General features: G+C 43.7%; 2 protein-coding genes across 4 annotated transcripts in view; one reads left to right on the top strand and one right to left on the bottom strand.

The window, feature by feature from the left end:
- The window catches only part of RBKS (ribokinase), a 70,511-nt gene extending 54,792 nt beyond the window's left edge, over nucleotides 1-15,719 (top strand). The window contains exon 8 of the mRNA XM_075146832.1: nucleotides 14,450-15,719. Coding sequence (XP_075002933.1) covers nucleotides 14,450-14,623 — 174 coding nt within the window. The 3' untranslated portion in view covers nucleotides 14,624-15,719. The remainder of the gene's footprint in view (nucleotides 1-14,449) is intronic.
- MRPL33 (mitochondrial ribosomal protein L33) lies at nucleotides 15,643-22,495 on the bottom strand. 3 transcript variants are annotated; one of them, XM_075146840.1, is made up of 5 exons: nucleotides 22,328-22,495; nucleotides 20,923-20,941; nucleotides 19,771-19,812; nucleotides 18,156-18,262; nucleotides 15,643-15,958 (listed from the first exon to the last, which is right to left on the bottom strand). In XM_075146840.1, exons 1-5 carry the CDS (start codon nucleotides 22,347-22,349, stop codon nucleotides 15,909-15,911), a joined length of 240 nt encoding a protein of 79 aa, XP_075002941.1. In that variant the 5' UTR covers nucleotides 22,350-22,495; the 3' UTR covers nucleotides 15,643-15,908. The 3 variants fall into 3 exon arrangements, with proteins under 3 accessions (XP_075002941.1, XP_075002940.1, XP_075002942.1); XM_075146839.1 differs by lacking the exon at nucleotides 22,328-22,495 and adding an exon at nucleotides 21,894-22,016 and having other exon boundaries at nucleotides 19,779-19,812; XM_075146841.1 differs by lacking the exon at nucleotides 19,771-19,812 and having other exon boundaries at nucleotides 22,328-22,485.
- Between the last annotated feature and the right edge of the window lie 4,441 nt (nucleotides 22,496-26,936).

Raw genomic sequence — 26,936 nt, 5'->3', positions numbered from 1 at the left:
TTTTCGGATACAGAGAGTACACAACCTGCTGAGGGAAGCTAAGGTTGAGGAGCCATGCTTATAAACAGGAAACGTATTTATGAGACATGATAAAATTCAAAATTTAATCTACTCAGTTATGCCTGAAATTTGACACGAGTGTATGATTTATTCTATATAGCCCTTCTCCGTACGACATTCTCAGAGACAGATGATACATGCTATTTGTCATAATCATAAATGTTACCATTATTTTTTCATGTCAGTTCTGCAAAATGAAGGCTCATTGCTACAATATGAATTTGTCATCAGATGTTTTGTGTTCAAATCCTATTAAGTTTCCTTCCGATTTCTTATTGCAATATATTAGATCTGGCTCTTTTACTAGGGGAGAGAATTAAAAAGGCTGTCTTTAAGCAGTAGAGTGCTCACTGAGCAGCTTTGTATTGAACTCTGAATCATTACACAATCTTTATTTTAATAAAGACTCATGTAAGTGTATAGCTGTATAATTTTAGATATGTCACAGTATTCAGGCCTGTGCAGTAATTGTGGTCTAAAGAAGGCAGTGTGGTTTAGCGATTTGAACAAAGGACTGAATAAGAGTTCCAGGGCTCTGCAAAAGACTTGCTGTAAATCCTTGGGAGAGTTACTTGTCTTCTTTGTATCCCAATTTATCTATCCATAAATTTGAGCTGCTATTAATGTATTGCATATAAACCATGAGAAGTCTGTTAGAGATCAGAACAGAACCTGGGAGGCCTTTTTCCCAGGCTTGTCATATAACCTCAGGCCAGTTGTGCTTCTTTGGGGGCTTTGCAAACTCATTGAAGTTCTTCTGCTTGCAGTTGAGAGGTCTTGTCTGTAAAAATATGGTTTACACTAAAATTCTCTGACTTAGCTGTATCTTCTGGTTTGGAGGAAGCCTCAGCCAGAGGAGTGAAGTGGACACTGAAATAAAGCCTTAGAATATAAATAAATCCAAAACAGTCCTCCTAATAACAGCAATTCTTTGTCTCCTGACTTTGTGGCCTAACGTCTGAGGCTCAAGGGGATATAAATACAACACTCTGTGCAATGACTAATTACTCAAAATTCTGTGCATCAGCAGAAGTGGGACTTGTGGTTGACTCTAATATTATCAAATGCCTTTGCTATTTAATAATCTTGTAGCCGTACATTATTTAGCATGCCGTTTGCACAAAGAACAGTGATTTTATTTCAGCTATCTCTCAACAAAGTAAAAATGCAGCTGGTAGTAAATGAAGCATTTGGCAGACAATGTGTCTGATGTACAGTTCTCTAACTTGCTAAGAAGAGAAAAATGTTGTTGAGTGTTTAACCTTTTTCTACCCATGGATGTAGCAAGAAGGAGTAAAGTGACCACAAAGGGCAAGGTCTTCTTTGTCTTCTTTTTTTCTTTTTTTCTTTTTCTTTTTCTTTTTCTTTTTCTTTTTCTTTTTCTTTTTCTTTTTCTTTTTCTTTTTCTTTTTCTTTTTCTTTTTCTTTTTCTTTTTCTTTTTTTCTTTTTCTTTCTTTTTCTCTTTTTCTTTTTCTTTTTTTTCTTTTTATTTTCCTTTTCCTTTTTCTTTTTCTTTTTCCTTTTCCTTTTTTTTTCCCTTCTCTTTTTGTCTTTTTTTCTTCTTTCTTTGTCTTTTTTCTTCTTTCTTTTTCTTTTTCTTCTTTCTTTTTCTCTTTTCATCTTTCTTTTTCTTTTTCTCTTTCTTTTTTTCCCCTCATCTTCCCTTTCTTTTTCAAGGAAAGAGAAAAAGTTACTATCGGGCAAACAGCTTATCTATCAGTGGGGTTTATTCACACACCAACACAGAGTAATTATGCCCAGAGCTCCCATTAACATCCCGCAAACCAACAGCATAATAGCTTCCTTTCTTTAACATGCAACCAAAATAGGTTAATAAATAAGTTTAGTTCCAATCATAGCCCACTTTCTGACTTAGCCTTCTGCATTCCCTCTTTTACAAATATGGAATCCATTGAATTTTGGAACAGAAAAACCATGAGGAATAAGTTAATCTGCCAGACACTCCAATCAGCAATCTGCACTGTAAATCTATTTAAAGCTGCATCTATTATGTTCTGAAGTTCAGCTGAACTGTGAAAGGGCACATGACTGAAATCACTGCATTTGAGTTGACTCACAGTTAAGTGTAGATGGGAATTGCTTGGCTCATCACAAGTTTCTGCTCCTGATTCAGGCCTTCTAAAAGCACTTCAGTTTTTGAAGGCTCGGTCAGTGGCCTGAGGGTGTACAGGTACCCAGTGACGAGAGGAACTGCAAGAGTTGCATCCCGCTGCGTTGGCAGTCAACTGAGAAAAGGTGGAGCAAACTGGATGCGCCCTCTTTCCCCTTCGAGAGCAGAAAGCCATATTATCCCCATTTTACAGATAGGAACAATGGAACAAAAATGTTAGCAATAAGGTGCTCTGAAGCGCTAGCTAAAAATGTCCTGCTCCAAGTTACATAGGGAGTTGGGGTGATGTAGCCAAAAATGAAGCACAGGCATGTATTGTCCCATGCTACTCTCTTAACTTCTAGACAACATTGTCATGGAAGGAAACACTGTTTATCTGCCTAGTAACTGTCTATTTTAATCTGTAAGAACAAACAATGTAAACAAAATGAGCAAACAGAAGCAGGCTTGTACAGAACAATTTGCAGCCTTGTTTTCCAGTGGAAGATTCCACAGACCACCCAGGCTTTGCTCTAGTCGTTTTCTCAACCACGGAGCATCTAATTAAATCCCTCTCCATTCCTGACTCTAAGTGGAAGACAGCCTACAGTCCTGTACAGTTTCTTTCCAGATGGAAATGCATAATTTAACAGAGATACAGCTGACAGGGAGAAGTGGGCCCAAAGCAGTATTAGCATTTGCCACAAATTGCATTAAATTACAAGAGGGTACTTAATGAAGATGTAGAATAAAAAAAAAGATTAAAACCAATATTTAGTTTTCTAAGCCCTTTCTAAGATTGCAGAGTGCCAGGCAACAAAAACCTCATAGTAAAACTGAATTTCTGTCTCAGTTAATTTAGTGATACCAAGAATTGTTTGGTTTTGCTACACACCATCAGTATCAGGTCATGAAATTTTGTCCCATTACGTCCTACAGCTTTGTTCTGTGTACATGTATACATATACGTAAAGTTGCTAAGCACCTTACATTATTTACTACTTCTGTACTCACAACACGAGGTAAAGTACTATTCTTACCGCTGTTTTGTAGATGGGGAACAAAAGCACACAGGGACTGGCTTGTCAGTGGCAAGTGAACCTGCTTCCCTTGATAAAACCGTAACTTCGTCTCTATGCTTCTCTTCAAAGAGAATTAGGACTGGTGGAAAAATTTTGCCAGGGTATCAGCTGTCTCATTGTAGATATCCATGTAAATGAGAAAGTACATCCTAGCAGTGCAGAGTTGCTTTGCATTGGATGCTTCTTGAAGAGGCTGTAAGGGGTTTGTGGAAATGTGCTACGAGGACAGGTGCTTTGGCTCCACTACTGTCATACTGAGAAATATTCCAGTTTGGAAGTTAACCCACTTGATTGGTCTGGACAGAAAAAAGTAGGAACGCTGGCAGCATTTATACACCAATTGAAATGTTTTGTTTGGAGGCCAGAACACGTGAAGGATACAGCATCCAACATCTGGGTCTGAGATTACATTCTGATGAGGTCTAGGGAAGCTGAGTTCAGAAATATCTTGAAGCTATCTTTGTGCCATCTCACTTCTGGGATGCTTTAGTAAATGAAACAATGGTATAATTTATATAGGTTGAGAGCAGAGTAGGAAATGACTCTCTTACTGCCTCTCTTGGGCTAACTATGGCTTGCAATGCAAGTCAAAATCATTGCAGCAGAACGTACCGCATCCCTTTTCTTGATTTGCTCTCCTCCCCTTCTCTTTATGATGAAGCCAGCACAGGGTCTCCTCCAAGAGGATGTTCAGTCCTGGTATGTAGCTCACCCTGTGTTTAGAGCAAATATTGGGCTGCCAATGCATGCACACAAGACGGTGTCAGTTGTAATAGTGCATAGCGCTCTGGGATATCTGAGTTGCACAAAGCATGAGGAAGGAAGACCAACTGTGTGCAGCCATCCTTTCTAATTAAATTCCTGCAGTTAAAAATAGCTACTGGAAGCTGGCGCTTCTGGCACATCCAAAGCGTCACCTTCCCAAGTATCTTTTTCTGGCCTGAGCCGTAGGAAGTTGAAAATGTGATCCACTGTGTAATAGTGCAGCATATCCTTGGCCAAACTCCTCATCATTTTTTACCTCTTGCATTTATGGTTAGCTTACAAATGTCATATGCCTCCTTTTTTTTCTTTAAAGCTAGTCTCTGCAGAACCAGGTATCATCCTGGCTATTGTGGAACATAACCTACTCTTCTCAGTTTGTTCAGATCAGTTCTGGCTATGGTGAGAAAGAACGCAAACCTGGCTCCCAAGCCCCTTGCCCACTTAGTTATCCAGAAGTGCCAATTGCAGTAATGTTGATATTGAACTAAGACCTGATTTCCCACAACAGAGTTTTCATTGCCAAGTAATTTTGGTCACTGCAGAAACCAGAAAGGTTGGCGTTGGATCGGTGATATTGCATAATTATGTTTTCAAAAGAACAAGAACAGAGAAATGAGAATAGTGGGGAAATCAAGCTTCTTGCTTTTGCAAATTCTAACCACAGAAAATGCCAGAAGTTTTCTTTCTTATCAAGAATAAAGGAGTTAATCTTTTGTAGCCTGTCCCATGGACAGAATATATTTTACAGCTTCAACTAGACAAATGGAAGGAAGCTAAAACCGTAAGTTTTGGTGATTGATGGCAGTAACCTATAGGAATGCCTTTAATGGCCAGTTTGCAGTTGAGCGTAATGATTTTGTCACTTTTCTCAGGGTTTTGTTTTGTGTTTGTGTATGTAGAGATAGACATACAGATATAAAACCAGCTATTCTAGACCAACTCAGCTGTAGAAAAGCAGATTCCCAAATTCTGGCAGCAGTGTTTGTCAACGGCCCAAATGGCTAAGAAGTATTGTTTTTATTCATTTCAAAGCACAAATAGACAAAGAAATACAGGGAAAAGGTAAGGAAAGTCTCTGGAAGCTTGTGCCTCATTACTAGTGTCTGTGATTTTGTTACTGAAATCATTAAGCAGGCAGCATGTTCGTTGGAAAGATCAATTTTACAGGGAATCCCGCAGAGAATGCCTTTCTGTCAGAAGCAGTGCCTTGTGCTTACCTACCGCTGAAGACCATGAGCGGCGTGCGGGAGCCCTCTTTTCTGCATGCCTGCCCCACAGGTTAAGAACAACAGAATAGGTAGGTAGCAGAGAACAATACTCTAGAGTTTCTGGCTTGTAGGTCACATCTTGCTGAATTTAGAGAGAGGAGCTACAACTCGAGTACTCATCGAAAAGATTAGACAAACTCAGTAGGAAAAAGAATGCAGGGAGCTGGCAAGAGGACAATGCTAGAGTGAGCTCAGACAAAAAAAACTCCTGAAGTTTGGTGGTTTTTTTTTCCCTCCAGGATGTGTAGTTCAGAGGTAGGCGGGAGCAGTGGCCAGCCAACAAAGGCTAGATACTGTGGTTTTGAAAGAGGCACTCGAGCATATGGAGCTTTCGTGCAAAAAAGGAATGTTTTTTTGATCAATTCCAGGCGAGATGGCAGTTGTGTCATTCTGAGTGCATCTCGTCAGATTAGATGGGATCACTAAGAGTCTTTTGGCATTTTCAATCTGAGAGAAAAAAAACCACATGTGGCTAGTGAAATTGCCCAGCAAGGAGATTTCCCTCTTCTGACTTGGCTGTTGGATTATGGGGTCCTGAAGCCACGTCAGCCCCTGACGTGATACTGGGTGACACAGTCAGTGACAATTTGGCCAGTTTTCTCCTGGTGGGGAAGCTCATTGTTTGGAGGGGAAACCCACTGCCAGTATTTGCAGGGTACTATCAGAATAATGATGTGATGTATTCTGGGCAGGGCTTAGGCTCCAGTTTCATTTGTTCATTAAATGAAATTCGTGAATTAACAAATAAGCGTGAGCTTTGTTAGGAAGAAATTACAAGTTGGCATGAGTGTGACATGAATAATGAAGGGAGTGAAGTACTTCTCAAGGAAGTGAGATAAGTGAAGCTTTTGATTAGAGTAGGAGAGTGGCTGTGTGTTGTTGAGGCTTGAGAAACCAGTTTGAGAAGTACAAATCAACCTTCAGAGGAGCTGCTGTATTTAGGGCCGAACTTCAACCACGACCCTGATTCTGTGAAAGTTCAAACTTTGGGAAAGGTAGATACAGCTCCTGCAGCATGTTCAACTGAAAGTCCGTCTTATTTCTGTTAGCGGCGATGTCTGCCTATTTCCCTATTGTTGACACATCTTGGTATATATGCTGTTCTTTGCAAGAGTGCCACTGGAGAGTTTTGTATTGAGCTGAAGTGTAATGAGAGTTTTCCAGTATGTGTGTTTCGTATGTCATAAGTTTTCTATATGCACTCGAGCAAAAAAGCAAGTGTGGAAGGTTTCCTTTGCTGGTTCTCCGTGAGGCGTGAACTTTCAGATCAAATGAAAGGAGGTCACAGATCATAGCTCAAGTGTGAAACCAGGGAAGCAGCAGGTACTAAAGCAAAAGCTAACTGAAGCTTAAACTGAAAATTTACACAGAAGTGTATCCTAAATTGAAATATTCCTTGCCAAAATATCTATCACTCTGGTAGCATAGGAATCAGAGTAGTGGTGAATTGTTTGGTTGATGGGAATCTCAGAGGTTCCGCAACATGGATCCGTTGTTTTCAGAACAGCGTGTGGAGTTCCTGGTTCAGTGCTCTTACTCCATTGTGTAAGAAAGAAATAAATTCGTCACCTCTCATTAATGCTATCTGGAGTTGAAAGGAGTTTATATGAGCATCATCACACTGAATTGTTTCGATGATTCAGAAAACAGTGTGCTCCCTGTGGGTGAATACTTTGTTGGCTTTCTGGGGTTAGTCGGTAACACAGAATAACTTTGTTCCCTGGTGCTGAGTGGCATACTGGAATATTATTACCTGGCAGAACGAAGCTCTCCCGTGCTCCCTCCCAGATTTCGTCAGTGTGCAGTAAGAGAAAGCCATCACTGCACAGACACCTTGCAGTATTTTTCTTGTAAACAGCGAGGTGGGAGCTCTTCTGTTCTGATCCTGACTGAGAGTGTAGCAGAGCTGTGGGCAATTTGTGGAGGTCCGCTTACTAATTTTGGATACCTCAGTTTTGGGGTTCCCAAGCTGTGCCTCATTTTCAAAGGATGGGTAGCTCCTGTGACTCCCGTTAAAGTCCGTGCAAGATCAGGAGCTCTGGATTCAGCCTACAGATGTCTCAAAGTGGGTGTTCCTAACATTCTTGATCTTAAGTTGGGTTCATTTCCCGTCATGTGAAATGAGAGCACTATTACCTGCCTTCAAAACAGATGCTGTATAGGAGCTTTGAAATGTAAAGCAGGACTGTGTGATATTGCCAGATCTCTAGATACTTTCAGCTGTGCTTTTTAGATGACATATATATTAAAAATTGCAAAGTTGTGAATGTTGTATGTTTTATTTCCAACATTCACCACAAACCAGATAACTTTCAGGGGAATTCATGCATCTGTAATGCTTGTTCTGATCTTTTTAGAAACAGTGAATAACTTAATGTAGTAGGATGTTTCAGAAAGGAAAGAAAATGCATACAGAGGCCTTGTATCGAGATTAATCTCTCAGGAATGCAGGGGGTTAACGGTCAGGCTGATTAATCACTGTTAATGAACCATCAGGAAATCTGTCAGGAAGTGGGTAAAAATTCCTGACGGCTGATGCGAAGCATTGTGTGGTGTGCTTTGGTTTTGATGTTTCCCAACTGATAGCCTACAGTAAGTGCAGTTTAGTTACCTCTAAGTTCTCAAGACATGTGGAGGACCAGACGACACGCTGCCCTTGTTCAGCTTGAGTAAATGAGCAAGAAATTTTCCCCATGCGTGGCTATACAAGTACGACGCAACATAAATGCAAGAAAGTCAGGGATTGCTCCTTCCCACAGCTTCCCAGAACACAGTCTGCAAAAGATACAGGAAGGAAGTGTGATCGTTCCCTCATTCCTCCGGTCTGAGCCCACAGGGTACAGGGGGAACAGTGGAACAGGCGGCTTTCCCGGTGTGAACGAGGAGCCGGAGTATTAGGACTTGGATACACAGCCGAGTTAATGAATTGCCTGGTGTTGACCGAGGGTGAGGTTTCACAGTTGGCTTAAGCTGATCCAGGATCATGCTGCTGCTGAAAGGAGTGTTGCTAACCTCTTTCTCCTTTGCATTGGACTAGCTATCGTGGTAATACAGCAGCTTGCTGATCTGGATGGAAACTAAAGTTTCTTGGTCAGTGTTAACTGGCTTAGTCTTCAGACGGATCAGAGAACTGATCTGCCTCACTGCTTGGCTGCACGAGTGCTAGATCTGATGTAGGGGAGGGTGTGGGAACATGAGACAAGGATAAAAACATGAGTGGGGACTGAGACTTTCAGCAATAACATAACCATGGATTGGCTTAAGCCTATTATGAAACTGCAGTCTGAATCACTGGAATTAAGAGTGCACTGTCAACCTACAGGGAATACAAATTAAAATGTGTTAGCTTACACCTCCTGCCGTTCTTAAACAGCGGCTGAATACAGCCATTCTGCACGTGGCTGGGAGGAAGGAGCGGATGGTGGGGCAGCAGCATAACAGTTCCCCGTGACTTGGTCTGGAGCGTGCAGACCACATCAGGCAGCGTCGGTGTGTGTTTGGGGAAGGCAGAGGGGAAGAAGAAAGGAACAGATGACCACCGCTACCATGGATTCTCTCTATATATTTTCCTTTGGCTTAGGGTAATATGTTCTAGCTTGTCTTTGTGACAAGACTGCAGAAACACTCAATTACCAGAGCACAGATTAAGCACAGTAATGCAGCTGTGGATCCAGACCCTAAAAGTCTGGGGCACAGTGTGCTCTCCTAGTACTTCTCCTTTATCTTCAACCCAGGTAGCTTTGCAGTGCTCTCTAGTCTGCACCAAAAGCCTAACTTAGATCTAAAAAGGCAAGCCCTGCTATTTGTTTCAAGTTCATTTGTTTTTTATTGCAAAATTTGGTAGTTCCATGGTAAGGACTTTTTATCATTTTATTCTGGCTCAAAACTCCATGCATAGATATAGGAATAACTGTGCTAGTGGAAAATCTCTTTGTAATTTTCAAATATTTCAGGTTTTAGAGGTTTGTGACCAAAGGTCTGCTCCTGTAAGCACAGCCATGCAGAGCCCCACCAGTATCTGTGGGGTGCCCTACAAAGACGGCAATCCTTCCACACAGGATCAGCAAACCCAGATTCCATGGGAGTAGTCATCCTTGTTAGGCCTTGAGCTTAGGAAATAGTTTGAATATAGCCAAATTAGTTTAATTTCAGGAGAGTTTCAAGATAGTGGAGTTAGTTTAATTTAAAGACTGTCTTAATTCAAATTGCCAAAATATCTCTCCATAAGGAAACATAAGGAAAAAGGCAGGGCGGGGGGAATATTAAACTCCCCACCCCCACCCCCAAAAAAAGTATTGCACAGGCAAATAAATGCAAAAGCCAAAAAACCAGCCAGTTACATTTCCAGAAATAAACCATTCTCTATCACATATAGAGGATAAACATGGGCTCTTTCAGGGAGAAGGAAATCATAAAAATAACGACAAAAAAAAAAAGCTGCATAACTGATTCAACCACTGCTACCAAGGGATATTTTACTCCCTGAGCATTTCAGCTGAAATTATCTCTTAGCTGAGACATAGACCCTCTTGGCACAAGAGTGTCTGGATATATCCCGAAGGCTGGAAATGTTTCTCCAGTTCCACTAGTAACCTTTCATCAAAGCACAGCCCAGGGATTCTTGTAGGGAGACATAGGCTTTCCCCACTTACGAGGAATGGAAAGTGAGCGTCTTCGCTGACAGATATTTTTGTGTTACATAGGGCTAATTTGTAGTTCGGGTACAGAGTAGGCAGCGGTACAGCTAGGAATGTTGAGCAGATGTGATGCAGAGCGATAACATCCTTAGCATAATCCCGTATCACACGGTTATGGTGTGCTATAAATACACCAGGAATTCTCCAAGGCCCTGTTCCTTCCACAGAGTTGGGCATCTCTGCATTGCCATGCATTTAGACTGCACTAAATCAGTGTAATCCTCAGGCTTCGTTCATTTGTGCACTGCTGTGAATGCTCCTAGGAGACTATAAGCATCATTACAAGCAATATCGTTGATTCTACATTATAATGCAGTTTTTGACAGCTTTTGGATCGATGTTTTGATTTATTCACTAAACGAAGAATTCATCATTACAGGCATGCCTAATGTTTCTCTTGTACTGCTATACAACACATCATTCCTTGTAGGACTCGGTAACATGCTCTTACAATGTATTTAATGGATTGAGTCCATGTAATACACAGAGCGCACATGGACTATGACTTCTTGAAAAATCACCCGAGGAAGGTTTTCTGAGGTTTGGTAACAACGTCAGGCTTCAGGAGCCAGAGCCCCCTCCTGTTCTCACATGGTTGCCATTACTCTTGCCCAAGAGGACAGGCTGGAAGGGCGAAGGCTGAGCAAGAGGTTGCCCTGGAACAAGGCAGTGCAACTGCTGTGACACTGTGAACTGTAGCTTTTGGCCTCTTGGCCTCCAAATGTTTTTGGTGAACAAGTCATCTTATTGTGTAAGCGAGTGAAATGCATCCTATTATTCTACGCATGATTGACTGAAAAATGCTTTACTTGCTGGAAAGACTGTTGAACAATATAGTTTCCACTTAGAAAGCACTTTCCTTAAAAAGCTTCTCAGGGCAGCTTCGTACAAAAATAGTTATACTAAAGTTGTGAACCAGCTTCTGACAAATCAGGACTAACAAAAGCTAAGGTATAAATAGAAGTGTTTTCGCGGGTTTTCTCTTCTCTGGAGGCACAGAATCTCAATCAGTGCTGGACTGTAACAAACAAAAATGCCCTTTTCCAGACACACAGGAAAACAAGGACCTTCCAGACTAGTGGCACAGAATATAAATAGGTTTTCAAAACTGCTTCAAAACCATATAACTTAGTCAAAACCGTAAATTTGCATTTCAGAACTAGCCACGCTATATCAGACAGATTTTTTGATCCAATTCTTTATTTCATACAAACTAGCATCTCCTGCTTTAGAGAAAGGTTAAACAAGTTATATTTTTATAATTATGGAATCAATTGTCTCCAGGCACTCAAGGATGTGAGGATTATCTCAAAGTCTGCAATATATTAGGATTCCTGGAAGACAAATGCTGAAGAATGTAAAATATTACATATTCTGTGTTTATATTTTGTCAGTGGGCAGAATAAATGCACCTTATTGGTCATTTTAAAAATTCATTATTTTTGCAAAGTAGGTTATATTTTTTTTTCTTATAGCAGGTTTTGAAACAGCTAAATGTAAAGCTAATATTTGCTAATGCAGAGTTTGGATAATCTTGATTTTACTCTGAGCCTGTTCCTTCTTCTGTTCTGTGCTGACCTTTTCTGAATCTACCAAACCCGATGTAGTTTAATCCACAATACCAAAGAGGGAAGGTCTGTTTCTGTAAGCCAAAAATAGATCTTATTGCAGTTAACCTTGCAGCTGAATCAGTTCTGCTATTGCTCTTTAAGTCATGTTTGACCAGTCATGTCTGCACAGACCAGAAGCAAGGTTGAACAGGGTATCTACATAATCAGTCTGATGCATGCCGCTGTTTTCAGTGTAGTAGCTCCTACATTGAAAACACCCCCCACACAAAACGTTTACTTACCAACAACTGAACTTATTATACCCTTGGGGTCTGTAGTAGCTGAGCTTTAGGGATACTGACTGCTTCAGTCTATGTATGGGAAGTAAGGATTTCAGTAAAAGTTTACTGGCATCAAATCCTTCTGTATATTCTCCAATCATCCCGTAATCTTTCCTCTTGCAAAAAAATACTAGGGGGCCTTTTTCCATTCTGCATGGAAGTCTGCTATTCATCCCCTTTTCCACCTTTGTAGTCATTTAACATTGTTCAGCCTCGCCAAAAGGAGATCTACAGCCGTCTCTCAGCCTCAGAGCATCACCCGCAAGTGGAGAGGCACAGTAACATTGCAGGGAGAACTTACGTTCCATCTCGCCGTCATCCAAACTAAGACCTGGGTGATGTGCGGTTAGTCTTTTTTTGCTCCAATAGCAAACAGTGCAGCAATTATTTGGGGCAGTATTTAGTTACCTCCATTAAAAAAAAAAGATCAGAAAGACAGTATTCTGCTCCATGCTGCTGCTGGGTAATAGTTTATGCTATTTGATATCAGATATTCTGAGTATTCCTCATTAAAATAGTACTTGGCCACTTCCATTACCCAGTGATCACTGTATGAGAAATATTTGAGGTAAAAATGACGAGTTCTTCCTGCTAGAGCTACAGCATAACAGATCTGCTTGCTGAAATGCTACTTCTGTCTGTAACAGCAGTGCCAAAATAGCTTTAATAATTAATCATGCACCGATTAGATTATAAACTCTGAGATGGGCCGGAGATTTTTGTATTATGCCTCAGACAAAAGACACTGGCAATGCTTAACTAGCAGTCACCTGCTCCTGCTCCACCTGCCATTGTGGGAGCACTCTGGAAACCAGAAGGGAGACAAAGGCCAAGCAGAAATTGATAAAAACCTTCACCTGCCCCTGGTGTGTTCAGGAATACAGAACTGTTGAAACAGGTGCTGCTACAGCTGGGGTACAACTTCGCTTATTAACTTGTACTTTGCCAGGTGACACTCTACACCCTGCTGTGAAGGCGATGGAAGACAGCGTCCAAACTTGAGGCTAAGCGAGAGTTAAGCAGGGAGTTTCCTGACTGGGAACACCAATGCAAACAGCTGCTGTGGAAGGGCTGGGCACCGAGAGACACGGCATGGCGTGGGCGCCCGTATCCTGCCCTCACCCCCTTTAGGGTTCCCTTGCAATTGCCACTCTGCTCTGCCCTGTCAGCTGCTTGTAATGTTAAGAACAGATTTCTGTGGAAATGGTATTTTTTTGCCAGAATGATATTATATGCAATTGATTTTAGGGTAAGTAGGAGTTTAACACTGAGAACCAGTAGAACTCAAATTTGGAAAATTACTTCCTAGCCTTAACTTCCAGGTAGAAATTTTGCGCAGCTATCTTAACTAGGCCCTTTGCTCTTGTCCCATGACTCTTGGGGCCTATTTATTACAACTACAGAGGCAAAACCCCTCAGGGAAGACAGTCCGTATGCTGGTTCTTGAATGAAATAATATCAGCGTGTCCAGTGTAAGGCTTTTACTGATAGAAAAGTATGATTAAAAAAGGGGACCTTAGAACCAGTTTTATGGTACCAACAAGAATTGTTATCAGTCTAGCCTTAAAAATCAAGCCAGTTTTAGGGGAGGAGGGGAAGGGACACTGTGGAATGAAATGAGCAAATCAAGTTAAAAATGATTCATTTTGCCAGTTGTTGGGGACACTACAGAGCAGTGAACATCGCAAAACAACAGTTATTGTTAAAAAGCACTCAGGAGGCAAACAGTTGTCATTCCCTGCTGATCAGAGCAGAACTAGTGGTATCTGGGCTACAGGGTCAGAGCAAGCCGGGACACGGCCGGCGCCCGCGTGGGGAAGGCGTACGCTCCCTGTTTGCCGAGGGCTAGCGCGGGGCGGGCAGAGCTTCAGGCAGCTCTCCTGGGGGACACGGCCCGGGGACGGGTAGCTCAGGAGGGCCACGGCTGCCAGAGCTCCAGGTGAATGTGACTGTCCTCCACCCCCACTGTCAAACTCAGCACAGGTGGGAAAGCTTGCCCCAGGAATAAGAGTGGTTTATGTGACAGACATAGCATAGACCTTCATTAGGGGGTCCTTTTTAATGAACAACAGCTAAGTTCTGGAGGTATCAAAATGTATCATTCTGCAACTAGGAATTTACAGACACCACAAGCCACATGGCTTTTTTTTTTCCCCTTTTCTCTGTCCCTTCTACCACTGCCCTTTATGAAAAACAGAAGTTAAATGAGAGAAAAATAGTTTTAATGAAACATTCAGGTTGAGAAATCAGAATCAGACACTCCAACAACAGGAAGTTTCCAAAGCAATGTTTATAATAGCATGCTGCTGAACTGTAGCTCTCCTGCCTTTCTTTTTCTTAAATTTAAGACATATTATAGTGTGTACCTTGATTCAACAGCTGGGCACAAAGACAGTATCGTGGCATTAGTTTAACAGGGCAGAATTTCCTAGGCGTAGAAAAGTGAATTGAACTCAACCCCCGAACAATTTCCTGACTCCTGCAATCAGTGCTGCAACTTTTGTCTTTCCAGTAAACGCATCTGAATTGTTTCCCTGTGTGAGTTAGCTTAAACTTGTTTGTTATTTTATTCTAGGGAGCTGGAGACAGTTTTGTGGGAGCACTGGCTTTCTACCTGGCTTACTATCCCACATTACCCATGGAGGAAATGATCAGGAAGTCCAACTGCGTCGCATCAGTGAGCGTCCAGGCATCAGGGACGCAATCTTCATATCCTTACAGGAAGGACTTGCCTCGGGACCTTTTCTAATTGACATTGTCTAGCTCAATGTACTGATTTTATCTTATCCCAGACAGCATTATTCTTCTGAGTGCACCAAGGTTCTCCTCTGCTGACTGGAAAGACCAGGAGAATCTCTTTGCTTCTTATTTGAGGAATCCTGTTAGTTCCTGTTCTACAACAGTGAGTTCGGGTGGGGGTGGTGGGTCTTTCAAACACAGCACAGCAGGTCTCTCTGGCCCCACACATAACCGCTGGGTTTGTGGCCATCCCACACAGTGCGCTATACTGAACTACGTGAAGTTTACAGCAAAACATCTGGAGGGTATTGGGCTCCTGGTAATATTTTTACTTGATTTTATCAGAACTTCTGATGTGCAATGCCAGCACGTGAAGCAGAGCATTAGCTTTGAGACTGCAACTTCAGTCCTCAGCTGCAGACACCAAGGCCAGCGTCTGGCTCATAGCAAAGCACCGTACATCGAGCCCTGGCCCATCTGTTCCCGCGTGCCTCAGACGCGGGCTGCGGCACTGCGCTCTGCCAGACTGCGGAAGGTCCCTCGAACTGGGAAGAGGACAAGAGTGCTGCAGAGGTAGACTTTGAAAAATGTTTCTAGCCATATTGCTCTAAACATAGGTGAGCTAATTAAAGAAGAAGAGCTTCCAAAACCATCGGAGAACTACTTTGGCTATCTACTTTCTTCATGCTTCACAAAAATCCAGGAGTGAAAAATCCGCCCTACTTACCTGACTGAAAATAATATAGCCCTTTCAGCCGTGGTCAGAGCTTATCCAAAAGCTCATCTTACTTCACCAGGTTCCCATTGCTTCTTCCTTTCCTAGGAAGGAGCTGGTGCAACACTACCCCTCCAAGGAATGACACCAATTCGTGGTCACTACTGTTCACTCTGTGGCTGGTAGGTTAGAAAAACTTGCAATCCTGCCATTGAATTCCTGCTGTGGAAAATGTTAATTTTTATTGCCTTATAAAACAATAGTTCCTTTGAAGATTACAGCCTCTTTCACAATGGAAAACACAGACAATGGGATTTGCTATTTAATTTTTTTTTAATTGAGTACTGTAAAAATAACTCAAAAGATAAATAAATGTTACTGTGATGATCTATGTCCAGACATTAAGAATTTTCTCTCTCTACATTGTTTTATTCACAATGGACTTCAAATCACAGGAGACGGTGATCCCAGTTCATTTCCTCTCTTTTCAGCCCATGTTGCTAGATTTCTGAATCAGCGTTCACCCCGTCCTCCCCCCAAACCATCCTCTCCTCATGCATAAATCAAGTCCAGTCATTGTTCAGATAGAGCGGATTTTTCTCTTCTCTGTGAAGAGGACACGTTTTTTTGCTATAGGGAAAAAAAGAATCTGTTAAGAAGCCTGAAGTGTTAAAATTCAATTCAACAAGCCTACGTCCCTTTCTCCTGGCTGCCTTCGCTGCTTAAATGAGTGTAGAGCAACTGACTGGCACAGCGCTGCTGTTAACCAACTCTTGAAGGAGTTTAGTAGCGCTTTCACTTTCCCACATGCAATTTTCAGTTCCTAAGAGGTCCATTTTACCTCTGTGAAAATAAGTATCAGGATTTGAGTGGCTGAAAACATTCAACAGCTGCTCTGTGTGACTATTCTGAGTCACAGCTGCTCGGTGTAGGGACAAAAATAGGTTCTTACTGCTTTCTACTACGCTTCAGCTTCAGAGCCCAGACAACTACAGATGATGAGCTGGATCTCGTCGGTCTCACAGACTGACTGAAAAGTTAACTAAGTGTCCTGTGGATCTCTCAATGAGGCACAAACCGACCCTGCCTCCAACACCTGATGCAGATGTTAGCAAAGTCAGTTCAGCTACAAGTTAAGCATAGTCAATGCATTACTAAAAAAAAAATTAAAAAATTAATCAAAGCAAAGCTTTACAATGCCATTTGAAAAGCACCACTGTTCCGATTAAACTTCATTATATGAATTCCTTTGAAAGCTAGGCAAGAGCAATCCACGCAATAACAAAATCTCTTCTTCCACATAGAAGTTTCACTTTAAGAAATAGTGCAACTTAGTAACACATTCTGTTGCTGCAGTTAAGAGGTAGTGAAACTTGGGCACTACTGCCACTACTTCACTAAAAAACTTCATTCTGTGGAGGTCCCAGGTTTTTGAGAAGTATAAAACATAAGGTGAAAATACATGCCAAGTGAAAATGCTTCCTAACATATTCCTGATGTGAGTTGGTATCTAGACTCAAATTTACTTCCCTTCACACATGCAGCACTTTCTCACATCAATTTCTCACTTGTGTTCTACTACAGGCTACAAAGATCAGAGCTTTTTTTCTTAATTACTTCCAATTTCGTACTTCAACAACCTACTACATGTTCTGCAACAGAAGCGCTACTTAGCCTGAGCTCTCCGCTCTCTTCACATTTCCTACAAGTTGTGAAGCTTCTGGAGGATCACTTTGCACAATGTTTCGATGCAGTAATTTAAACTTTTCTTATTCAAGAGAATAATCCCAGTGATCTCCCATTCCCTTTCTGTATGGAATTCAGACGGAGAGCCACAACCTCTGTCAGCATGAGTGCTTTGATAAGAGCATACTGCTTCTCTGGTGGTTTCCTCTCACCTGCCATAAAGCTCCTGTACCGTTAGATCTGAGTATGAAAAGGTTAGTCATCTAACAAGAACATAGAATTGTAAGAAAAAATAAGCCTGAAGCACATAACTACTGGCCATACATTATGTTATCTACTTAGAACTGCTTAATACATTTCTTTATTCTATAGATTTAAATAAGCCTTTTTTGCATTAACTATTGCTATTTCTAGCATGGTCTGGTTTAAATTTTAAGTTTTCCCAAATCATGCTTTTTAACATTAAATTAAGCTTTTTAATGTTAACTACAGACTGGTTCCTCCCCCAGAAACTTGAGCTCTAAGTCACCTTTGAAAAAGCTTGGTAGCAAAAGGCAGCTTGGCAAGTGCTATAACCCCCCAACAAATCAGATTCTTAAACTGAGAAAATTTGCAAGGATCGGAGGAACATAAAAGAACCCACAAACTGTCATCTGGAGAGCCGTATCATTTGTGGAGAAAGAACTTGTGTTTATTTCTTTAAAAGTCCATTTTGTAAGTGATGGTTAAAATTTATTGTCTAGAACACCCATGGCAGCTTAACAGAACATTCCTATTGATGCATACTTCATGGCTGCTTGTTGGAGGTAGTACAGTCTAACAAACCACACAAAGAAACAGAATGAAAGAACTCCTGTGTCACTTTGCTTTGCCACTGACATGTGGCATGGCTGTCATCAAAGACTGTGATGTGTCAGGCAAGTCATTACTTTGTTTCACTGCCACAATCTGTAAAATGAGGGTAACATTTATTTCCCACTGGAATGTCATGAAGAACAGCAACTATACAGTCATCTGAGTATGAAACATGTTATGACATATTCTGCTTAGATGGGAGAAATCCTATTATATTCAAACCTTTTGCCCCACACAGTCAGAGAAGCTTATACAAAGCAGGCTGATTTCTTCCCCAAGCTCTTACCGATGGGATCATATCTCAACAGGACCAGTTTTTCCTGCAGTCGGAGTCTCCTGACATTGAAGCAGTAGCCTGTCTCAGCCGCACTTTTCATCCTCACCAGAATGTATCTAAAGTCACAAGGAATGTCTCTGTATCAGTGCACAGGCACACAGCAACAGCCCACTCCTTGTCTGCCAGGGCATGGTCAAATGGACAAGCTTTTAGCGTAAACAATTTGGCAGAATCACAGAGGATACTTCATTTCAACTTCATGGATGTTCTGGATGGGAGCATCAATACTATATGCTAAACTTATAACACAGACAAAGAGCCCACTATAAACCATAAGCTCCAGCATTAAGTTTAAGTAAATAACTCCCGAACAGAATACAAACCCAGAGAGAAGTGGCTCCTCCACAAAACAGTGAGGAAGAAAAACAGGAAAGAATGAAAGAAAGAAAGGAAAAAAAAAATCAGCATACAATTGAGTCACTATGGCTTAAAAGATAATGGCAAGAGAGGAAGGATGATGGTAGTTAAAGATGTTCGGGCTGTAGATAACACCGTATGGCAGACTATCACTTCCAAATGCAGAGAGGAACCCGAGCAGATAGGATGGAACAAGAGGCGTGCAAAAGGAGAATCAGGGTCCCCTGGCACCGTCCATCCCGCTAGAGATACAGGGCTTGATGTTAACCCAGCCACAGGAACCTCCTTCCCCACTGGAGGGCTCTCGGTGTGTGTGGCGGACTGGCAGCAGCTGCCGTGTCCCTGGGAGCAGGGAAAGCCAGGAGACTGAGAAAGCCACCACCACACCCCCCACCCTGGAAGCATGCCGACATCTGCGCAACTTCCCAGACTCAGGACACCTTCTAAAGTTTCAAAAGAAAGGTCAAAACCATTAACCAGTCCACAAATTACGTCCTTCTCTTCCATTGCAATAAAGAGATGGATACATCTCTGCACATTCAATTCATTTTCCTGCTTCTAATACAAAATGGTCTATCAAAATTAACCTTGAAGGGACATCCATTCTTCCTCTTGTGCAGCTCTGACCAGTGTACTTCCTTGAGCTCTCCCTTTTCAGCTTTGCAATCTAATTTACTGTTGAGTTCAAAATAAACAGAAAACTACTGGATTCCTGCAGACCAACTGACCAAGCACAGTCTAGGGATTATTCCCGATTGTTGTCCTCTCCTGTACACTACTGCAGGTGTGATGTGTAGCACCAGTAACCACACAGATTCCTTCCCCTACACCTCACCCACTTCCTCAAAGCCTGTGTGCCGTTTCCCCTTTCTGGGGGATTCAGTGGTATCACTATGACCAGGCCTTGAAATTCTTGTGCACCACCTATCTGAGGCCAAGCCCTTTCTGAACAATACACCTTATTCAGAAAACTTGCTCCCCAATGAAGAAATGTAACTAGGAGCCGAGGCAGAAAGCTATCAGGACACGGGGAGAAAACCCACGGGTAGCACAGAAGGATAAGTAATATAAGGAGATAATATATTCCTGAAGTATATATGGGACTATACAAAGAACAGAGAAAGAAAGATCAGGAAAAAAAAGAAAAGAAGAGGGGGGTGAAAAAAGTCACTACATTAACATTAGTAACACCATTTTTAAAAGTTACTTTTTCACCTCGCGGAAACATCCTGCTTTGCTGTGTTTGTTTCTGCAAACAGATAACAGTAGAATGCTGAGATGTCAAACTGCTCTCTTCCCTGTCAGGCATATACTTGGGAAGTGCTTTTTTAATTTCAAACCCTGACAATTGTGCAGAAATCCTGTAACAGAAGAATCTCTTTAAACCCAGCAAGTGGTTGGTACTGTTAGGGGCCGATTCCTAAAAAAATCAGAAAATGTAGCAAAGGCCACAGTTACCGAGGTTGTGCGGTACCAATGTAACACGCTTGCACAGAAGTTGCACAGTTGCACGCTTGCAACTTCTGAGAATCAGAAGAGAGGAATATATTCATATAAACTTATCAGTTTAGCCCCTTGGATTTGTCTAGCTAATTTTCTTACAAATAGCATTTTGGATGCAAGTCATTCTCTCCACGTGATCTTGTCTCCTTGCATCCACACTGGAAGACTACTGGTGTGCTGAAAGTGTATATTCCTTCCTTTCCAACCCTTAAAACACACCAGCTTTCTTCACAGCTCAAAGGACCGTGACTAATTTTCTCCCAGAGCCCACTAACGTCTCTCCTGAGCTGGACTACAGAGCAAATAGAGATGCCCAGAGCACTGACTGCGCCCTGTCCACTCCTCATGTAAACATACGAACATGCTAAAACCGGGAAGTGTTCTGCACCCTGCCTAAGAGAAAGGTTCACAGCACCTGCTCAAAGCCCAGCCCACAAACAACACAAAGACCCCTGCTGTACCTCAGCTTGCCCTCCTCAGCTAAAAAGTATGAAAGGTAAACAAGGGGAAGATTATGTGGATAATTTATAGCCTGCCTCTCTCTAATCATAAAGCAGAGGCGTGCTTTTCCTGCGCAGGGTGCTTTGGATATTTCAGCTCAGCTCAACGCAACAGCCCATAGGACAAAACCTGCCTTTGCTGCATTTTTAGAACTTAGGGTTTTTTTCACACCATTCCGTACTTACCTGTGAAAAGACACACATGCAGAAGGACAGAGAGGATGCAGCTAGACTCAAGGATTGCAATTCTCTCGGGTATATTAAAAAATTCTGGAAAAGCCTAATGTTTTTTAAAGTCACTTGAAGATACAGGGTGGTAGCAGAAATCAAAAACTGGTGAGGAAAACATCACTTACTTAGATTTGCTCTTGGCCACTGTTTTTTTGCAGCACGAAGAAGAGGAAAAAAAAGAAGAAACAGTTATAATTTTATCTTGTTTCCTTTATATGCAACCTATGAATATTAAGTTTTCCACTGCCTGCCTTTGCAATAGCCCCAGATAGATTGTGCAGAGATTTACTGTCACAAAAAAATGCCACTCGTCCTTCCATCTTTGTGCCCCCAGTTGCCTGTTCTTTCTTCCATCATACCGCCTTTATAAGCGTCAGTGCACACGCAGCGCCTAGCGCAACAGACTGCACTTGTTGCAGCCTCCAGATGTTTTCAATATAAAGCTTCAATGCTGAATATGAGTTCACTAGATGAATACACAGTTAAGGCAGGTACGAACCTACGCTCCTGGCGAAAACAGCAATCCCACTCTCCCTTACTTGCTTACACCCACTCCTGCTCCAGTTCCTGCCGTAGTGCCAATACAAAGGTTTGCGTGGCCACATGGTGAACCAGACTGGGGAGCTGTTCTCAGACGAGACTAAGCTTCTCACAAGGCTGGTTTTAGGCTCCCTGATCTAACCCAGCACACAGCATGCAACAGACAGAATTATTTCCTTCTGTCAGCTCAGTGAATTTAAAGTAATCATAAATCTACAGCATAAATGCAAAAAACACCCCACCGAAATTTAAAAAATTGCTCATCTATATTCTGTCTGTGAAAGCCTTGCTTAGGCCATCGTGCCCTTCAGGTCCACCTCCTCTTGCGCTGTTCCCTCACCACACCCGAAGCGTACCCAGGTACCGCGAAGGGCACGTTTCTCTCCTCACGCTCTCTCCCCCACCACCCGACTCCCGCCAGCGGCTTCCCACTTTTCCACTCGAGAGCTGAAGCTTCCTACCCTCCCTTCTGAGGGCTCCCAAGTTCCGCCTCTCTCGAGCCCCCCACCTCGCCCCTTGTCACCGGGCGTAGCGCTCTGCCAACCGGACCCCTCACCCACCCCCCGTCGGCCTCTCCACCGGCCTTCATCTTCCGCAGCCCCACAGAAGCCACCCTTCCCGGGGGACAAGGAGACCCAGCCGGCTGGGAGCGGCAGGCTCCATCTCCTCAGGGGAGAGAGGCAGGCGGGCTGACCCAAGAGCAGGGGACCAGCCGCCTCCTGCCCCGGCCTCGCGCCCTCCAACGGCTGCCTCCCCGCCCCACCCCGCCCCAGCACGAGGCGGCGCGGGGCACGCTGGGAGGCGCAGGCCCCGCGGCGAAAGGCAGTGAAGGGCAGGGCAGGGCAGGGCAGGGCAGGTCGCGGCGCCGCCGCCGCCGCCGCCGCCGCCTGGGCCCCCGCCCGCCTCCAAGGCCACCCCCGCGCCTGCCGCCGCCGCCGCCGCCGCCGCCGCCACCCCCCGCCCAGCCTGGCTCCTCCCTGCGCCACTCACAAGCCGCCACCGTCAGAAACATCACGCCGCTCCCCGCGGAGCCGCCCCGGCGAGCCCCCTCCCCCGCCGCCGCCGCCACTTCCGGGCCGCCCGGCAAAAGCGCTTCCGGGGGGCGGGGGAGAGGGGTTGGGGCAGGGGCGTGGCCGTTGCCTTCCCGCCTGGCGGGGCCGCGCTCCGGCTCCGGCCCCGCCCCCTGCGCGCGGGGGGCGGGGCTAGTGTGTGGGCGGGGCGCGGTGACCGTTGGCGGGTGGCGGCAGCGGGCGCTGGGCGGTGGGGGCGGTGGCGGCAAGAGGGGGCTGGCTCCGGCAGGCCGAGAGGAAGGGCCTCCCGTGTTCGTTCGGAAGCCGAGCTAGTGAAATCCGGGGCCTAATCCCGGATCGCCCCGCGTAGGCCTAGACAGGCCCGCGACGCCGGCCCCTGCGCTGGGGCGGCTCACGGCAGCAGGGCCTGTGCAGAGGGGGCCGTGTCCGGCTCTGACAGCCCCGCAGTGTCGTGGGCATGAGGATGCCTGCGCCTCCCGGCCGGCAGCAGACCCGGGTCTTGCTCCGCAGCAGTCTCATCTTTCGACGCATCTGATTTTCTTGCCTTTTGCATAAAAAAGGGGGTACGGCTATGGCGTCAACATCCCCGAGGCGTTAGGCAACTAAACCTATCCGTGTTCATGAGATACTGTGCGAAAGCAACGGGCAGGGAGGCTCGAGGGGGGCACCAAGGCACGTCCTCGTGTTCTTCTGACCAGTTAGATAATGAACTGTAAGTTACTATCCTCTAAAGAACTCACAGAAATTCCGCAGATTACTTCTCCCTCTCCCACCAATTAGGTAAACTGTTAATGAAGGAATTCAAGTCCTTGAATATTTAGCAATTACTAAGGCAATAAAAATGTCAGCTTGACATACTTAGATGGAAAGCAAGGCTTAGAATGTATAATAACATGCAGTTAATTTGATATTCTATGGTATGAAAAGAAACAGCTGACCCTATAAAAGACTGGAGCAAGATGACATCGCAAGGAAAGCAGCGTTGCTCGTGTCAAGTGTTCACTTGATATGTTGTTCCTTGTTTCAATTCAATTATTTCCAAATACTTCCTCTTAATGATAACAACATTTCAATCTTTACTATTTGGCCTTCAGAAGTATAAATCTAGTAGTTACATAATCTGCCCATGAATATCAGAGTGAGAACTTGAAAACATTCAGGATGATAAAATGTGAGCGCTGTAAGACTTCTTCTCTTTGATCTGGGTAATTGTTTCAGTCAGAGCACAGACTGAAATGTAATGGGATTGCCAACCTCCTGACTTCACTGCCAGGAATATAAATCAACATTAAAGATGATTTTTAAATGAAATAGCAAGTTAAGCATTTGTACAAACACATCATCAAATAGAGGTTATACTGCCTCTTTTTAATCCTCTTGCCTGATGGCAAAAATAAAACTGTTCCAGTGACATTTTCTCTGCTCTGCTGTGACAAGGGCTGCATAAATATAGACACCGTGGATTAGAATAGACTTCAGCAATCTTCGACTTCCTTTCTAAGCAGCCTCTTCTGCAGACAGTTTTCCATAGCTCTGGGTGAAAAACAGGGAGTCTAAAACTGGTATGCATGGCAAGATGGTGACAGTATAGCACGTCCCTGATGGCAGTAGTCATAGCTAACCTTGGGGAAAAGGCATCCTGGCTGGAGAAAAGGAGAGAAAGTCAGGATTTCTGACCCCTACTCCGACATAGATTTGCTGTGTGGGCTGGGATAAGTCATGTACTTTGAGATCTTCAATGGCATGTGCAATGCAAATGCAGATTTTTCCTTCAGCTTTGCCTAGAGAAAGCAAGGAGCGTGATGAACTGTAATGCCAGCCTAGATAATTCTGATGCTTGCTTAAAGAGAAGTCACTCATGTCTCCAGCAGAGAAGCTGCTGGTGCCAAACCGATCAGTGTCACTCAGAATCAAACACGGGGTGGGTTTTTCTTCAGCTAGAAAAACAACAATTTGTCATGTTATAACCTAACTGATTCTTTCCATTTTTATGCTTTACATTCTAGGCTGAGCCCTCTTGTACCCCCAGGAAGTGAGGAGACGGCTGCTCCTTGCCGAGAAAGTGTGGTCAGGTTGCTGGCACACACTGGGCAGGCAAGGGGCTTGTGTCCAAGGTTGACAGGGGTGATGCTTCTTCAAGTGCGCATGGCGCTTCAAGTCAGTTATCATTTGAAAAAGTCACAAGAAAGGAGACAGGGGCAGCAGATGAAATGTTTGCAAGGTAAATATCCTCTTGGCACTATATTTTCTACATGAGTTACTGTCAATTAACGCATACAAAAACTCAATGCTGGAAACAAGAGAATAACACTCTAAAGCCTGGGAAAAGCTCCACGTGTCCTTCCTGGTTTCCCACAAAAAACAGGCAAACAGCTAACTAAGCCAAAAAATGCACACAGCTCGGTGGACATAGTTTTAAAACGGTCAGGCTATTTTCTCCTCTCTTCTGGCTTTCCCTTTCTCAGTGTGTTACAACTTAGCAGGGTTCTTGCTGTCCGCTGTGTTAAACAAACACTCACGGGCACTATTGTGCAAATCACTCATCCCAGATAACAGATGGATTTTTGCATTCTTTCTGCATATCTGAATCCATTATCCCAAGAGGGCCCAGAAGAAAGTGGGCATTAACTTAATGCAGCTCTGACAGAGGAACTGTCCAGGTCAGGAGAGCAGGAATGATGGAAAGAGCCATCTAAATTGCTAAATCAGTTTAAGCCAGTGACCAAATCCATTTCAGCTGCTGACCTGTTTGAAGTGAGCTGGTGACAGCCTTTAGCCCAGTTCTTACGGGTGTCCATGGCACAGTATCTATTTGCTGGCAAGCTTGTTAGAAAGGCCAGAAAAGCAATGGGCTTGGACGGTTCCCTTCTTACCTCCGGAGCTTAGTCGCCCTCAGAGCAGATACGGGGCACTCCGGTGTGGTAGGTTAGGGCACGGCTCCATTTTCGGGGCTTTACCTGTTGCCTGCTTATTCCCTCCAGAGCATTGGTCTCTGGATCTGCTCCTGGAGCTCCTTTCCCCAGCACTGACGTCATTCATATGTAAGGGGGGAAGAACAAAGACAGCACTCGCCTGTTTTCTTGTGTGATTTTTCAATACCCATTTCCCAATCCCGACGTCCAAAGTAACAACATCCTTTCAAACCGCCCCCTCTTGAAATGCCACAGTAGTCAAACAGCTGCAAATCAAAACACCTTGTAAACAAGTGACTGAAATCCCGTGGGATGCCTGAGGGCTTGGGCACGTCTCAGAGTGATTATAGTTCCTGCTATACAAATTGGAGTCCATGTAGCACAGTTTGTGCCAACTCCGAGCTCTTGCTTTTTATTTTTAGTTCTGTTTGTCGAGGGGTTCTCATGATAAAAAGAATGACATTCGGTATCAGTGATACACAGATAAAATTAGATAGTAGCCGGAAGTGATCGTACGACTAATCCTCCCCACTGAGACTTTTTCCACAGGATTTGGGATCCTATGGGCCTCAAGGACAGCTTTTCTCTGGGTTAATTTCACCTCCCATCAGCAGGCAGCTGAAAAATTGGACTCACATGGGATGTATGTGGTGAGTCTCATGCAAAGAAATGAATGTCATTGTCATTGCTTATGCCAACAGCTGGGACCATCTGGGACACTAAAGACAACATTGTCTAGATGTGTACAGCTGATCGAAGGCTGTTTTTAGCAAGCCTCTAAACCTTCTTCCCTTTTTGGGACAACAAAACAAGGCTTTTGCCTTCCCTGCATGGGGAGCAGCTTAAGTCATGAGCTGGGCTCAGTCCTGAGACTTTCTAGCCCCCCAGACATAAGTCACCCACATTGATGCTGAAGACATTATTCCTTTGTTTGAGGAAGATGCTGCCTACGGGGAGGACAGGATAAGAGGTGCACTAGATTACATCTCTAAAGCAGATCTTCTCTCAGGAGAATAGGATCAGTTCTCATTTGTTTTGGCTGTTTTTTTTCACTCTAAACTTTGGATTGCTTTCATTTTTATTACACTGTAAAACAGGAAAATACAAGAGGTTAACTGGTCAGCTAATGCTCTCTATTGCTTAGAAACATGGAATGCAACCAGGCAGCGTACCTAGTGCACCATCAAGGAAGGTGGGATTGGTGGCTGTGTAGCACAAAGGGATTTAGCTGTGGTATTGTGGCAAAGAGTGAGTGTATCAGAAAGAAAGCTGTGAGCCTGTAAGGCCAGTTACTTTCAAGCAGGGTAGGTAAAGGCAAAGGGAGAGGATAATTATGTAATGTGAGCATGGTGTGACACAGATAGGGAATGGAATTTTTTCCTCCTACAGCTTATTGGAGGAGAATGGCTCAAGTGTCTGGACATGGTTTATTTTATGTCAAAAATCTACTGTGGAATGAATTGGTGTATCACTCCCATCACTTCCTGGCAAGGGAGGTATCTTCGGTTTTGAGCCAGAGTGGTCAGCTCTACGGGAAAAGAAAACAGTCAGGTTCAAGTCTGGCAAGTGGATGTGGTCCTGCCCATTTTTAAATTCTGGAAAAAGAAAAAAAAAATCTTCTAGAGAACCAGAAGAAGGATAGGGCTTTCTGCATCC

The sequence above is a fragment of the Calonectris borealis genome, chromosome 3, assembly GCF_964195595.1.
Source record: "Calonectris borealis chromosome 3, bCalBor7.hap1.2, whole genome shotgun sequence".
In the NCBI taxonomy this organism is placed as follows: Eukaryota; Metazoa; Chordata; class Aves; order Procellariiformes; family Procellariidae; genus Calonectris; species Calonectris borealis.
Note: the sequence above shows the minus strand (reverse complement) of the source record. Positions and strands in the feature narration are given on the sequence as shown.

Excerpts from the sequence above, each read along its gene's own strand:
- MRPL33 (XM_075146839.1), bottom strand. The coding sequence starts at position 21,926 with ATGAAGGCCGGTGGAGAGGCCGACGGGGGGTGG. Across the intron at positions 18,263-19,778 it reads AAGCAGGATGTTTCCGCGAG|ATACATTCTGGTGAGGATGA; the intron begins GTGAAAAAGTAA and ends TTGTGACTTTAG. Across the intron at positions 15,959-18,155 it reads GTTGAGATATGATCCCATCG|CAAAAAAACGTGTCCTCTTC; the intron begins GTAAGAGCTTGG and ends TTTTCCCTATAG.